The sequence below is a fragment of the Carassius gibelio genome, chromosome A25 (genome assembly GCF_023724105.1).
Source record: "Carassius gibelio isolate Cgi1373 ecotype wild population from Czech Republic chromosome A25, carGib1.2-hapl.c, whole genome shotgun sequence".
Lineage (NCBI taxonomy): Eukaryota > Metazoa > Chordata > Actinopteri > Cypriniformes > Cyprinidae > Carassius > Carassius gibelio.
Window position 1 is genome coordinate 9,826,550 of NC_068395.1, and position 16,905 is coordinate 9,843,454.

Sequence of the window (16,905 nt, forward strand, 5' to 3'; positions counted from 1 at the left end):
TTTTGAACACACCCCTTTCAACTAATTCAACTAATTGCCCAATTGCACAGCCTTAAGAGCGTGCATATCATGAATGCTGGGTCTCATTTGTTTTCTGAGAATCTACTGAACCTACTGGTAACTTGTTTGCCACGTAGCAATAAAAAATATACTAAAAACCTTGATTATTCTGGTTAGTCACATTGTACTGCTATTATTTTGAACAAGACTGTATATCCAACATACTGAACAAATGGGGGCAGACTTCATAAGCAAATAATTCACTTTCATACTTGATGTCCTTCTCATAAAACACTACTTTCCTCTTCCAGTTTTAAATTCTGAATTAACCAAATTTCACACAAAAACATTACCCAAAGCTTAAAATGTCAAGAGGTGCCATATTGTCCTGATACAGTGCAAAATAGTTCCCAGAAAACAGTTTAATGTCCTGAGAGTGCAGGAAAGCATATTGCACCACAAATCCCTCCTATCAGGTAAATGAACAGATTTGTCATGACAGCACATCTGCCATATGAATATGGTAGTTCTAGCTTACATGACTGTTATGTAAAAGCTAAAGGATTTATCCATCATAAACTAAGCCTAAATGTTTGCTTTTAATGTTTGGGATTAAATGCTTGTTTTACGAGAGGCAAGAGCCACAGTAGATGAGCCTATTTTAATGACACTGTAGTTTAATCTCCCTCTCTCTTCAATCTTTCAGGCAGCAGTCCGAAACCCTTTCATTTCAGACCTGCTCAAATCTCAGTAAAGGGGGGCCACAGCCATAAGGTCATTTACTAAGAATTTATCTCCATAGATAACGCATAAGAAATTATGGTGTAACATTTGTTGTACAACTACGTATTAACACTGGTTTTGATATTTAAGTATAGAGAAAGATGAAATAACCTTAGCAAATAATATTATATGGATCATGTACATGTTTTTAATAGACTAATGTGTCCATAATGGTTGGGTGATTTTATTTTTTATAATGCATATTTTATTGAACATTTCATTCTTTTTTTCTGGCAGATATGCACCTACTTGGTTTCATTGGGCATATTCTTGTTGGTTTAGAAGCCAATGAAGAGGGATAGATTCACTGTGTAGCACGAGTCACGCAGAAACTGTGCAACATCTTGTTATTGAACCAGAAGTGCAAAATGGAAAGTTGACATGATCTCAAATCAATCAAATATTAATGACCTTTATTATACTGCCATTGTGTATTCTATGTAAGAAGACATTTTGACTGTTTTGGAACATGAACATCTTTAAATAATATCTGAAAATTTGGCAACATGCTTATGAAAATTTGTTTCATTTTTAAAATCTTAGTCGTACTGTATAATTCATAATAAATGGTGATTAAGGTGCATTTATTAAAGTTTATTAAGTCAGTGCAGTATGGATTTTCACAGTGGATAATGATCACTCCAGAAGCTGGCTCCCCTCTCCTCCTCAAATGGACCCTTCCGTGTCTTCCAAATCTGAGTCACAAACATCAATCTGCCTCACAAGGAATGTTCCATCATAGCAGCCCAGGGGAAATTTGTCCTGTTGTAAGTTTGGTTGAGGAGATATCACTTTGGCTGGACCAGCAAGACTGAAAAGAAACACAATTACACCACAATAGATGACTGCTAGCATTCTGAGAAACTAAAATTGCTCAAACAAATTGGTCCCTGATTTTAATTTGTCTTTTATATTTTCCATTGCATCTCTCACTGCTGACATCTGTGAAGTAAGTGTGTGACATTTCAATGTTTTTTTTTTTTTTTTTATCACCACAGATTAGATAAGGTTCACTGATTTTAATAATATTGCACCACAGCACTAAAGCCGTTTATCCCATTGTAGTTCTACTCTAAGTGCTGTAAGGATACAAAATTAAATAAAACTACACAACATTAGACATTTCATTCAATACAGGGTTTCTGTTGTGTTTTATCCCTGATTCTGATCACATCTCTGCAGACGCCCTCCTGCAACACTAAAAGCTGCTTATGTGCCCCTTCATCCCAGCAAAATGTGAGATCAGGACACTCCAGTTAGAGTCTAAGAGTTTTGTTTTGTAAAGTTCCCTTTCTTAGATATCACAGATTTTAGTCATATGATTATGCTAGACTAACTATGCTAACTATGCTAGAAACAAAGTTACAATTGTAACAATGGTAGGGCAGGTTTTGTGTAGGTTTTTACCATAATTTTTTACTTAATTTTTTTCATCGTCATATGTCATATGTCTTGCTGTGGTTCTTTAGGCTGGTTAGTTGTTCTGCACCCCCCTCCTGCATGTGGCCAAACTTTTTTTACAAATGTCAATAAAACTTGATTTACGGCCTTCTCTTTAAGGTGCGTTTTAATGCCCACTCCTGTCAAATGTGAATTATGACACTGGGAAAATTCCAGCATTTCCACCCCCTCTCTGAGCCAAGATTCATGCAGATCTACTGAGTAAGAGTTAGGAGCAGGGTTACTGTAGTTAACTAAAACTATATATATAAAAAAACGACATATCTATTTAAATAAATATTTCAGCAAATTGCAGAGGAAACATTTGTTCATTTAGCTTAAACTGATGTAATAAAATAACTATAAAAAATATGTTCAATAGGCTACCTGCTGGGGAGGTTCAAGATCATGCAGTTTCTGTAAGGCTTGGTCTCTCTCCTTCTCAAGCTCATTTCTGCTCACCTTTTGCTTTCTGGAGCTAAAACATAAAAACCAAGTTGAAAGATACACATGAACGCATGGCTAATACGTTCCCTACAAAACGTGTGTTCTTCAGTTGCATTGGCAGAAATATTTCCCCGATACACAAGAGGGCAATAGAGTCACCTACAAACGGCTGTGCTTTTAAACCGTATTCTGGTAGCTAGCTATACACAGGTCAACCAAGGGGCAAGGAACTCGACCGGAAGTTGAAGTCAGGTGGGGGCTGCCATCTTTTAGCAGAACTTCACTTGCGTTAGCATTCCCATTGACTCCCATTCATTTTGGCGTCACTTTGACAGCGAATAACTTTACATCTGAGGCGTTTAAAGGCTCTGTTTGTCCATTATTTATTTCTAAAGATACACGACAATATATAAAGGGCTCCATTACCTTCTATGTTACATTATGGCCCCGTATAAACAGTTTTTGTAAAAAATAGGCTAACGATTGCGTCATCACCACTCGACTCTCTGTCGCATTACCGTACAGACAGGAGGAGAAGCTCGCAGGCAATTGACTTAATATGGCGTACTGGCGTTACATTTTAAAATACTATACAAAATAATTAATCAGAATACTTACTCCTGCTCACTCACGCCAAAGAACTCCCCGCTCAAGCTCGCCGTCTCTGCAAGATTAACGATGGCAGTTTGCACGCACAGCTACTTAGAAGATTTACATCTGTCAGACAGGTTGCTGACGTCGTCAAGCTTCATTTGAGTCTGCGCGTCAGAAACGGAAGTGCTAAAAAACGCTAAAACTGGGCTTCATTTGTCTCAATTGAGTTCCAATGGGGTCGCTGTGTCCATTTCTTTTACTGTCTATGAGGTCAACAGTTTCAATTTATTTTAGTTTCAAACTACTGCGCCACCTTTACAGCAGATGCTAATGCTAATACTCCAGAGAGCCTAGAGTGTAAATCCTATACTTGCGCTGTGTTTTTGAACTCTGACACATTTTGGAACACAAAAACAAGTAAAATATTGAGCTTGTATATCTAGGGACTTTTGTGTTCTATTAATATTGATGGCTGCAGCTACAGAGGCAACAGAAAAATACACTGAATGAATTGGTGTGAAATATAAATTCACTGAATAAATTCAGCATGATAGTTTGAAGATATCCAACTGATTGTAGTGATTAAATATTAGTTTGATTAACCTGTTTCAATGTTTTAACACAAGTAGGTGGTATCAGTTGCTCTCATGGTTCTTGAGTGCACCTTTCCTAAGCTGCAGGAAATACTGGATTCTGGAAGAAAACTGTTGAGGATGTTGCAACGGGAAAGAGCAGTTACCATTGTGCATGAGGTAATTTCTCAATGACAGGTAAGATACTCTTTTGGCTAGTAGGGGACAACCTCAGGAAGGGGGTCACCACCAGGGTTCTAAATTAACTTTTTTGATCACCAGCCAATGTGGCTGGTAACTTTCTAAAGTTACCAGCCAATCAGAATTTCCACTAGCCATTTTTTTTTTCGGTAAAAATAACAAATGATGAGTGCCACTGAATGAATTTGACCATTTTATTAACATTGTTGGCAAGAAAAACACATATAAAGTACAATGCATACAACAAAATATACACTTACTCAAATTTAAAATTATTAGTTCCCACCACGAAATTGCTTGTTTTGTTTTTTTTCTTTCGCGTAACTTACATGCGGCAATCCTGACAAAGCATTACGACATTCTTGTGATCAAACACAAGCCATTCATGACCCGTCAGCCATTTGGTATTACATTTTATTTTCTTTGTTTCTCTGTCGATATCATAGAGCCCCGCACGTCTCCTGTAGGAGAAAAAAAAATCAATCCGTGGCGACGGTTTTGCAATCCATCCCCTCAGTTTATAAACCGTACTCACAAATTTATAAACTGTTCCCTGGGTTTAACAAATCGTGCCCACGAATTTCCAATCCGTGCGCACAGATTTTGTAAACCGTACACTCGGTTTTTGAATCCGTACCCACAAATTCATAATCCATGCGCATGCTTTCGCAATCCGTTCCCACGGATCTGTAAACCGTACTCACGGATTCATGCAGCAAGCTCCAGTTAACACACAGTTTTATTGAATATTATTATGTGGAATAGGTTTAATAATAATAAAAGAATAATCTTATAATAGCACTTGATTATTATTGTACAATAAACCTGCCATTGTGACTAACTCTGGAGTAATTTTTTCCTCGGTTGTAAATTGTTTTGGATAAAAGATTCTTATGCATAACCTGTATAATAATATATATTATTGATAAAAATAAAGTTATTTTTATAATTTTAATTTGTAGGCTAAATAAATGAGTACAAGAAAATAATTCATGAATTGCTTTATTTTTAAATAAACTTTGACAGTTTTGTAAATGCTTGTGTACAATTCTTTCTTAATATGCATGAAGACTTATTTTTGTGATTTTATTATACTAAGCTCCATCCACCCCACCTGCCTGAGTTAGATGCAAGTTTCACTGTTAATGTTATTATTAAATAATGAGGCCAAAAATAACATTGCATTAAGTTAGAGAGAAAAGGAATGAAAACATAACCGGAATATTATTTGTTTTGTTTTTACCCTTATTTTCTTCTTCTTTTTAGCGTTTATTTTTTTGGCCATAAAACACAGGCGGCTGTGTCTTATCCTATTGGTGATTAATGTAAAATAAACTCTCAAAGACTCATTGGATACTATGAAAAATAATGTTTAATAAACAGAAATGAATCTGCCGGTGGGGGCGGAGCTACAAATGCGCGTCAGTTTACAAATCCGAGGGAACGGATTGCGAAAGCGTGCGCACGGATTAATATGAATTCGTGGGTACGGATTCAAAAACCGAGGGTAGGGTTTACAAAATCTGAGCGCACGGATTGGGAATTCGTCGGCACGGTTTGTTAATCCGTGGGTACGATTTGTTAAACCGAGGGAACAGTTTATGATTTCGTGAGTACGGTTTATAAACTGAGGGGACGGATTGCAAAACCGTCGTCACGGATTGATTTTTTTTCTCCTACAGGTGACGTGCAGGGCTCCGTAATATCCTCATCCCCTGCTTCGTTCCTCTTTTCGCCCCCAGAAATCTGTCCCAATCACCGCCGCATTTAGTTTAATCTTAATTTTTTTCTTTAATAGCTAACTCCCTCCTCTTTCAGTCTATGCTCCATTCTCTGGCTCCATTCGTTTTTCTTCCTTGTGTTTTCTGATGGACGCTCCTATTCCTTTCCATGTTTTTTTCGCGCTGGTTTCACTGCAAACTGCGTGCAGCCAATGGGCATATGAAACGTCATCACGTAGCATTACAGCACAGTGTTCATGGGAAATGTAGGAAGTGCTGCCAGGGGGATGACCGAGAACAGAGCCTCATGTCATGCATCACCAGCCAAACTGGGTTGGCGGGTGTTAATTTAGAACCCTGTGCCCGGTTGCATGAAATTCCTTAAGTGAGGTTTCCCTGAGGGAGAAAAAATCCCTGAGGTAAGGGATTTCATTAAGAGTGTTGCAAGAAACCTCTTAACTGTCACCCTTACCTATTTATACTAAGCGTTTCACAGTAGTTTCTGACAACATACGGCAAAGATCGCCACGGTTGCTATAGTTACTACCTCTAACAGTAAACAGAACATAACGAACCACAAAGCCAAACCCTTACTAAAATCACAATTGTACTAATATATTTTTGATATGGAGAGTACAAACATAACAGAAAAAAAAAACATAAACCAAACTGGAAAGAGGACGAAAAGGCAATTATTGTTTTCGCAAGTGGTTATAATAATAATAATAATAATATTTTCATCCTTTCATCAACCATTCATCGTCTCCAAGGGATTATTACGATCATTAAATACACGCCTTGGTATATCCTCCTCTTCAATTAACACTGTAACAACAATGAGTCTTACAGAATAATTAACTCAAATGATATATAGGGAATTTGATTAATTAATCAGGAATATGATTAATTTATATCTCAGATGACAGTTACATTAAATTTGATTGATTATGAAAAATAGCTCAATTGCCTATACCAATAAATAATCACAGGGCACTGTAACTTACTCATTAATATGTCAATATTCCATTCTTCATACCAATTATTGTGATATCTCTTACTGTAAATTACTGCAAATCAAAGAGTGGTTTGTCCAGCAAACCACTGTTGACCTATCAATTTTCAATAAAGTTATCACGCCTTATAATTCAAGGAAAAATATTCTCTGGCCATGAAAACATTATCCTATCCTTATGATAAATTTAGTTTCTAAATTTAAAGCTTGTAGCTAAAGATCAGACATCTCAGTGACTCGTAATGTAAGTGGGGTGGAGTCCAAGCCAATTGTCAGTATATGGGTTTTTAACAAATCAACTAGTAATACATCAAACTACACATCACACAGAGTAAATATGCGTACGACACTACAAACAGTAAGCTTTATACAAGACATAATGGAATCCAAATAAAAGAGAGAGAGAGAGAGAGAGAGAGAGAGAGAGAGAGAAAGCGAGAGAGAGAGAGCGAGAGAGAGAAAATAGAATGAGATCGCATAAGGAGCTCAGGTATGGAAATCACAGTCAGTAACTTTTGGAAGCCAACAACAATCTGATCATAGCAACACTTTAAAGCAGCATTTAAATCTCCATAGAGAAAGATACTTGCATGGCCCAGTGTGCGTGGCGTGAGATCGGCGTCGCGCGTGTGAGCTTTGCGCGCTTGTCCTTTTGAAAACAGCGGGCGTGTGCCGGAGGCCATGTGACGCGCGTGCACGCTGCGCTGGATCTTGGCGTGAGCGTGGAGCACGTGGTCCTTTGTTCTGTCCTCGCGCGGTATTTGAAAGGTTCAACAAACAATGTTCCAGAATTCTTCTTCCTTGTGTGGAGAGGCGAATAGTCGAATAAACTTAGTAAAGAAAAGAAACAACAAAAACGAAAGCTTCCAAAGGAGCCATTAAAATGGCTTTTTCTCTCAGCCCCCGTGCTGAGGGGGGGGCTGAAATGAGGCCGCGCAGAGGGTCGCACAGGAGAGCAGCGTGTCCGAGGACCAAGAACGAGAAGAAGAGAGGAAGAGAGGGCGGACCTTGTTCGGTCGATTCTTATAGCTTGAAATGGTTCACGCCCCTTTTTCGAGGGAACAGCCAATGAACGTCCGCGATCTGAAGCGGAGGGAAAAGTTCCTTTGTCTCTGTGGAGACAACCCCCTGGTGATCTAGGGCTTGTCCAATTTCCAGGGATTATTCTAGCAAGTTCGTAATTCCAGATTAAAATACATTTTTCATTACTTTGCTCTAGATAAATGGGTCGGTCACAACATGACGATTCGAAGAACACCAAACAGTACAACAGATAGAAACACGAAGGTACCTTTAAATGCAGAATTACACACATTAAAGATTAACACACACTGCTAAAACCCCGATAGTCCCAATTTATATGGGAAACATCTAATGTACCAAAAAGGAATACGTAATACATTTATAAAACATAAAAACAAAAAGGTAATGAATACATTCCATAGAATGCATTGGGGAGAAGAAACCAGTGATTTGGCTTCTCTCCTCTCCTGTTGTCCAGGGTGGTCGTAAAGTTTTACGACCTGCAAAGGTGGGGGTTACATACACATGACTATTTGAGAAAGAGTTAGGCTGAGGAGAACATTTCCACTTATAAGTCAGCACTTTATAACCATTTACCCAGGATTAACCATTTTTATGCAATACACAAACATTAAAAATACATATTAATAAGGACTTACAAAAGTAAGGAACTTTACGAAAGGTTTCCTTTGTCTCCAGTGTGTTTGAGGAATTTGGGGGGGTTTTCAGGTCTCCTTTGAAGCTCGCATGGGTATCGTAAATAATTTAAGTCCAGCCAGGCTGGCGCCAGGCCCAGGCATTTAGTGCAAAAAGGGTTTCATTTGGAAAATCTGAATTAAACACATGAATCGATGATCTGCATATCCGTTACAACACTAAATCAGCCATCGTATTTTGTGTTTAAGTTGACTTAAGGGAGCTGTTTTGGTCCCTTAAATTTATTAAGGTGAAATGGTCACTAAGGACTTTGTAGCAACGCTTAAGGGAACACTTAGATAATTAAGGGGAAAAACTTAATAACAGCCTCAAGTTCCTTAAGGAAACCCTTAGGGTTTTTTCATGCAACCCAAGTTTCACTAAGGGTACCCTTAACCTTATATCTAAGGGATTTCTTAGCTTAAGGAGTTTCATGCAACCGGGCACTGGTCACCACCACTGGGCACCTGCCCAGAAGGGAGGTGTGATATGTGAGATAGCAGTGGAGTTGAGCAGATGCTTGATAGGCCTAGAGCATCATTAAAAGGGGAATTGTAGGTAAGTACAGCAATCTGCCTCAAAAATGTGAGCTCCTTCAGACCTGATCACCAGCAAACGCATTCCTTGATGGCTTGTTGTGACAAGTGTCCACAACTTGATGCAACTATGCCAGGGGATCACACCCTGAGGAAAAGACATTGGTCTAAAACGGGGGACTGAAGGAGTGGATGCAGAGTTGCTATATCCTACATATTGATATTAATTATATTATTACATTATTTTTTGTTTGACTATTAATCAAGTTATGGCAAGAGTGAAATGTGTAACCTTTTGTGTGCTTATGAGATATTAAAGAATCCTGCTTTATGCTGTACTTCTACTCTCTAAGATGATGACTTCATAGTGTGTGTGTAATGAACCATACTGATAAAATTCTAGCTAGGGCCAGGCAGCCTTGAAGTTCTGATAAGTTCTCTGTGTATGTGTGTTAGTATCTCTCTGTACAGGGAGAAGCTCAGACAGTCCCAGGACAAATGTTCAACTGCCGATGTCCAGCATATCAGATATATGTCTCTGGAAAAATGTATTGTGTCTGACCTCGGATCACTTATCACCAAAATAGTTGTCGGAAGATATGTTTGAATCATTTACGTCCATATATGTAAACTGTCTAAGTTTATCTAGGTTTAGAAACCAATCAGAATTTTGTTGACTTATGCATTGATGCAATAAGTCTCCTCTGTCAGGGTATAATTGTTGTTGATTTTGAATTGTATTCAGAGCGGCCTACGAACTCAATCGAGAGTACTGAAGCTGACTTCTGCTTATGAAACTGCAAACCATGTTCTTCAGTAAATCTTTCCTTAATTGAACACATCTCTGACTCCTGGTCTTCATTCATCATATCTGGTCCTTGGGTTTTAACTGTACATTCCCCAACAGTATGATACATTTTTGGCCTTTACTCAATATTAGCATGAGGAAATACCTTCTAACATTGCCTTCAGTGACACTAAGTCCTCAGGACTGCATTCACTGACCACTCCCTGTCCTTTATGTCCAAAAATTGAGGTAAGAGGCACAAAGACGTGTGATACTGAAACCTCTTCGGATGAATCTGTTCTGCTGTGAGAAACTTTTAACGCCATGGCTGTCATTGTATCCCCAGCTCCAGGGCAGATATCTTGATCTGAGCCACTGCGTTCTCTGTTATCATCTGTATTTCCAGGTTCTTCAGATCTTGATCCCTGTGGTAGAAAGGAAAATGATCTGATGACTTGAAACCTTTTGCATAGTTTATTGTTCCATAAAGGATCATTAAGCTCCATTAAGGATCATTATATTGTGGCGAGGCAAAGAAGTAGACGACTTAACACCATGGCTGTCATTGTACCCCCAGCTCCAGGGCAGATATCTTCATCTGAGCCTCTGCGTTCTCTGTTATCATCTGTATCTCCAGGTTCTTCAGATCTTGATCCCTGTGGTAGAAAGGAAAATGATCTGTCCAAGGGATCTTCTCCAGTTGCCCCTTCCTGTTCAGGTCTGTCAGGGGAGGAGCTAAGGAGGAAAAGTTAGGGATATAGCAGAGGTAGTAACCCACCAACACCAAAAAGGCCCGTACCTGAGTCTTGGAGGCAGGCCGCAGTGCGGAGAGCATATCTGCCACCTTCTTCTCTTGCAGTCTTATCAGGCCTCGACCCACCTGGTAACCCAGGTACTTCACTTCGGCGAGGGCCAGGTGACACTTCCGGGGGTTGGCGATCAGGTCAGCCCGGCATAGTTTCAACAGTACCTTGCGCAGCCGCTCCAGATGGTCTTCCCAAGTCTCCAAGTGGATGATGACATCATTGAGGTAGTCAGCCGTGTATGCTTGGTGTGGCCGCAGGAGCACGTCCATCAGTCGCTGGAAGGTGGCTGGGGCCCCATGTAGGCCGAAGGGAAGGACCCGGTACTGCCAATGGCCACTTGGGGTTGAGAAGGCCGTCTTCGGTTTGGCCTGTTCCGTTAAGGGGACCTGCCAGTAGCCCTTGGCGAGGTCGAGGGTCAAAATAAACCGGGCCCTTCCCAAGCGGTCCACCAACTCGTTGGCCCAGGGGAATCGGGTAGCTGTCGAACTCGGAGACTTAATTAAGGCGGCGGAAGTCGTTACAGAAGTGGAAGGTGCCGTCGGGCTTTGGAACCATGATGATGGGGCTGGACCATGGGCTGCTTGATGGTTCGATTACCCTTTACTTCATCATCTCCTGTACCTCTTCCTCGATGGCTTGTCGCCGAGCCTCCAGGACACGATAAGGCTGCTCCCGGATGATGTCCCCAAGTGGGGTTGCGGACGTGGTGTTCAAGAGCTGGGGCCAGGTCCGACCGCGTCCCAACCTGTACAGCCCCTGCCAGGTGGCCAAGATTTGCAGGCAGCCATAGGGACCAGAACCAGTACATGGTCTCCTCGCTGGAAATCCCGTGGTTGGGCCGCCTGGTTGTAGTTTCGCTGCTGGACCTGTTGCACCGATACTTCTCGGGTGTCACCGTGCATACAGGTGATGGGCAGCTTCACCTTGGTTTCAGCTCGCGGGGGCAGGACAGATGTTTTGACCAGGCTAATCACGCTGCCGGAGTCCAGAAGGACAAGGAACCGGCGGCCATTTATTTTCACTTCCACCCGCGGCTTGTTTTCCGTGTGCATGGCGTAGCCTGCCAGACAAGGTCGTCCAGGATAGCGGGGTACTTCGGTGGGCACTACTCGTCCCAGGATCTCCTTCCTCTACTCCTCATAGGAAGCATCTCGCTCCGGTGTCAGTGCAAAGTAGGCCCGTTGCGCCTCTCCCGTTAAGATCGGTGCCCCAATCCATGCCCACTCCTCCTTGGGCAAAGCCTCCCGCGCAGCAACGGTTTCGAATATCTGGAGATACAGTGCTGCGTCATCATACGCCGACATTTTCGGCAGCAACTGCGTCGCCTGGACATGGGGGTGAGGTAGTAGAGTTTGCTGGGCAGTGGCAATGCGGAGTGCCGCGAACTCACGTTCGGTTTCCCCTTGCCGGAAGGCCATGTGCTCCATAATTTGCTGCTGGAGGTGCTTCAGCAGTTCTTCTATTTACGGGGGAGGAGCGCCACCTGGGGAAACAGAGAGGGTACGTGAGCCAAAGGGGAAAAAAAAATGTCCAAACCAAGTGATGCAAAAAATTTACTTTCAATCCATGTCAGACGGTGGGTTGGTATTTTAGTATGCAAATTTATTCAAAGAATAAAGGAAATGAGAATACAACTCATAACTTACAAACAGATTAGTAAGTAATAAATCAGCTTCAAATATAGAAAATACAAATCCCAAAATCAATATAGTTTTAAAATCAATCAATATATGATGGATGTTGCCCAATTAAGATTAATACAAAATGCATTATAATATTCAAAAGTAATCAAGATGTTACAAATAATAATACAAAGTATACAACAATACTTGTATATCAAAAGTCAAAAGTTATAATAATATTCATATAATAACAAATAATATAATAATAATCATATCTGAGATGAATAAACCTGAGAGAAGTTCGAAGTATTCAAGTGAGCCCGGAATCAAGATAAAGAAGAAGGTGAGAAAAGGCTAAGTCCAGCTAGAAGGGTCTAGGCTGAACTCAGTCTGTGCTGAGGAAGGAGGGGTTTGCACCTCTTTATGTAGTCCCTTCAAGCAAAGAGTCTCGTGATCCAGAAATGAAGTCATGTCTCAAATAGATAGAAAGACATTGGTCATATGCCTCTGGTCCATATAAAGATACCAGATGAGTCTTGCAGTCCAGTTTCACTTCCACATTTTAGAAGATCAACAGATAGCTGCTGCCTTTGGGTGTTGCTCAGCTATATGCAGGGTTGCAAAGACCTCGGGAGATTGGCTGTATTGTCTCCCTTATCAAAAACCCACAAGGATCAAAAATAACTCAAAATACAGACTTGTGAAGCCAAAACTCAGACAAACAGCGTCATAAGCGCAAAACATATACGTTCTGTGAGACTAGATGGAAATCTACATCTTTTTGTTTTTCTATTTCTATATTAATACAGAAGTCTTCTAAAGTCTTAAGTTCAGCTGAGGCCATCAGAACAGACTGTCCTGTACTTTTAAGCACGTAGCAAATGTACACATGACAGAAGTCAAAATTTTGGTTACACCAGTCCCCCACTCGAGTCTTAACAAAAGACTCGCAACCAAATTTCTTTCCCCTAAAAATAAAATACATAATATTCAAAAGAAACAAATACATATGCAGAAAAATGAGTAAATGAAACATTTCAGATAAGCACTTAACCGTGTAAGCATAAAGGAGATATAGAAAAAGTGAATAAATCTTTTCAGATAGACTGTAGATACCTCTTTAACCCCAGCCACGTTAAAGTTGACAGGAATTCTTCACCAAGCTGATCAGACGAGGAGCACTAAAAGCATCCGACCCCTGACCTCACCTGGACTTTTGCTGGGTCGAGGACTTACTACAGCATACCCTTCTTTCCATCTCTAAACTTATCATCGTACTTTCTCTTCTTAATGGGTAATTTCTTAAGATATTTGTCCTTATCAGATTGGGGTATCATGTCGCAAATTTCCAAACTTTCGTTGATCTTTTTCAACATCTCGTATCTTTCCTTACCCTTCACCTCTAATTCATACATTTCTTCATCACTGCTGATAGCAATAGGAGTAAAAGAATCTTTTTGATCAATAATCTTGTGAGGCATCTTGATGTAGGGATTTGTAAATCTATATATAAGCTGGTAGATTAAAGCACAAGTCTCTCAGATGATGTAGAGTTAGCGTGCGATGTGATGACGTCCAGTTCTTGGGATCAAACACTGATGTCCAGCTACGAGCACAGCAACCTCTCCCGAATCGTCCATGAGCTGCACTGTTGCAGAAGTCACACCAAAGGGTCACCCTTAGAACCAGTCGTGTGGTAAATGTACGCAGGATAGGTCCGTATCAGCATGCACTCATACCTGTTAAGTTTTAGAGTAGTAGGAACAGAAATATGTGGAAACAAAAAGAACACAAACACAAACACACACACAAACACACACACACATATAATGCCAAAGCGAAGCGACAAACATATAACATTTTGACACACACACACAACAAGGACACAACAAGAAAGATAAAACACATTAATTACAATTGTTACATGTAAACATCATGGTTTTCAGTTTCATTTCATCATTTCATAAACAAATAAATACATCAGATCCAGGGGAACTCAGCATTGGAAACCTGGAGAGAAGTAAACAATTAATCATTAATCATTGTTCGTCCTTAGCAGCAATCCGTCTGATAGAGTTTACACCTGTTGGACAAATTCACAGTGAAAACGGTATCATTAACAAACCTAAGGAACAGATATGGTGAATTTTGGTTAATTTTGATTCTCTGGAAGCAAGTGAATAATCACGGTTACACTCCTGACATAAGTCAGACCCTCAGTCACCTCACAGAGGTTGGAAACAAACATTGATTACAACCTTAATTTTAGAAAGGGTACCCTTAATCTATAAAAAGAAAATCTATTGTGCATTGAGAGATATTGTTAGTATAAGCAAGCTGCAACCGGGGCTTCACTTGTGCAAGATGCTTCCATCGAGTCAAGCCTGGCTCGATTTCAATGAGTAGAGAGAAGTTGGAGTAGTCAGCAACACTGAGTAAGGACCTTCATACCTGGAAGACCTAAATCCCCTATTTTCTGAACCCTTACTTGTACAGGATTTTAGCCGTTAAATTAAATGCAGCAGTCTTTAAGTCTCCAGCATTTTGGATGCTGAGGGCACTGAATGGGCATCCTTAAATGCACATAATGTGTACCCATGATCAGAGGGTACAAAAATAAAATCTACCTGTCAATGTGTAAAAGGTCCTCGCAGGCGAGGACTGTGGCTAATTGATATCATACCTCTTCATAATCGTGGCTTTGTTTGTAAATGATGGATATATCTGGACAGTCTATCCCTCACAGTTTGTAACACCTCTGGTCAAAACCATGTTTGTTATAACATAGTATTAGTTTTATGAACCCCTTGGTGTGCAATCCTGTGGTATAGATCAATTAATATCCGCTAGGCGGAACACCCTTTTCATTTAGAGCATAAATTCCTTCTTCATTTAAAATAGCTCCTAACCTGTTTGACATATTTCATTATCTTCATTTGTGTACAGTTTAGATAGAGTTTCTGATCCTGCACAATTTGGATGAACAGGGAAAATTGCAGTTACCTCTCCAAGTGATGCACCCCTGGCCGCCTCTCTCACAGCCTTATCAGCTAGCGAGTTTCCTTTTGCCCACCAATCATTGAAAGTACTGTGACCTGTAACCTTGCAAACCGCTGCACTGTTAGGTGAAATTTTCTCGCATGTTTCAAGAATTTCTTTAATAATGGTTTGATGACTTATTGGCGTACCGGCGGTGGTCAGATAACCGCGACGTTTCCAGACAGGGCCATAACTCCGCACTACATGATAACTGTAGGCATTGTCAGTAAAAATATTCACATAAATGGAGCTATTTTCGCTTGCAGTTAATTTAAGTGTAAAATTTAAAGCAGCTTTCAAAGCATGCAGTTCAGCGATCTGAGCACTTCCTCCCCGTAGCGACCCTTCAGCCAAGACTTCGCCCGTCCTCCCCTCTACTACCGCCCAACCTGTGTAGCGTGTTTCCCCCTCATAAAGCTGCTGCCATCCACGAACATGTCCATGACATACAGATGTCTCATTTCTGACGAAATGTCCTCTGTCACAAATAACCACCGCAGCACAGTCATGTGCACTCCCTTCGTTCTCCATCAGGGAGGCAGGGTTCGTCCGGATATCTGCAACGACAGTAAGCTGAGGACTCATTAGAGCAGTTTCCCACTTAGCAGGTCGCTGATTGGAGATCGATTTCACCTTTGTTTCAGATAGCAAACGTAAAAAGCAATGTGGGGTATGTAAAATAGTCTGGTTGTAGCCGACGATGTGCTCGGTGACCTTCAGTGCCCACTCTGCACAGTCCAACGCCATCAAGCACGGCATCTGTCCTTTCATAGAAGAGGGAATCACAATTGAATAATATCCAACATTTCCAAAACTTTTGTCACCTTTATGCTGTCCCAGCATGCAGTTGTAAGCATTCGGGCCTACATGTGTCCAAATGTGGAGCGGTTTTGGTCATTTAACAGGAGAGAGGCTAGTGCGGATTTGAGAAGAGTGAAAGACTCAGCCATGTCTGCTGTCCACTTTAGAGGGGAAGCACCCGGAAGGCCTCCCTTAAGAGCCTCGGTTAGAGGTTCAGCCAAATCAGAAAAATCAGGAATATAACCCGATTAAAATTAAATAGCCCCATTAATGATCTTAAACCAGTAACTGTGTTCTGCTCGTGTACGTGAACATCTTGTGATAAAGGACATTGTGTGATGAAAAGTATGATGTATTTATTTTAACTTTACTCTAGATTCATGGTATTACCCAATGCAGTGTGTTATGCTTGATCATCGAAATATTTGCCAGACATTCCATTGCTTCATTTCCCTATAAAAGTAACACCCCTTGTACAATAAAGTTGAGCTTAGAATGACCTGCACCACTTGTGTGACTCATTCTTTGTTCCCGGGTACCTGCTCTTCTCTGCTCAGATAACCCAACCTGAACCAAAATAATATTTGTGATCTCGAAGGCAACAATATACAATTTATTCTTACAACGGTGAGGAGGAGAGTTGAGTGTCTAAAGACTCTCAAAAGACGAAAGCTGGAGAAAATAGTTGAGTGTCAGGGTCAGAAAACCTTTAAAAAATGGTCAAACAGTACTTACATCACCACATGTTGTTTGGGAGGGTTTCAAGAAAAATTCTGGTTGCACTTTATTTTACAGTACATGTACATGTACTTATAGTGTACTTAC

At 40.6% G+C, this 16,905-nt stretch overlaps 1 protein-coding gene across 3 annotated transcripts; it reads right to left on the minus strand.

Moving 5' to 3' along the window:
- Positions 1–1,170: 1,170 nt before the first annotated feature.
- On the minus strand, positions 1,171–16,333 carry LOC127947248 (uncharacterized). Of its 3 annotated transcripts, XM_052544237.1 has the most exons (4): positions 12,531–16,333; positions 10,612–12,101; positions 2,611–10,468; positions 1,171–1,580 (listed from the first exon to the last, which is right to left on the minus strand). In XM_052544237.1, the coding sequence occupies exon 1, from the start codon at positions 16,120–16,122 to the stop codon at positions 15,145–15,147; it is 978 nt and encodes a 325-aa protein (XP_052400197.1). In that variant the 5' UTR covers positions 16,123–16,333; the 3' UTR covers positions 1,171–1,580; positions 2,611–10,468; positions 10,612–12,101; positions 12,531–15,144. The 3 variants fall into 3 exon arrangements, with proteins under 3 accessions (XP_052400197.1, XP_052400196.1, XP_052400198.1); XM_052544236.1 differs by having other exon boundaries at positions 2,611–12,101; XM_052544238.1 differs by having other exon boundaries at positions 1,171–1,594; positions 2,611–12,101.
- Between the last annotated feature and the right edge of the window lie 572 nt (positions 16,334–16,905).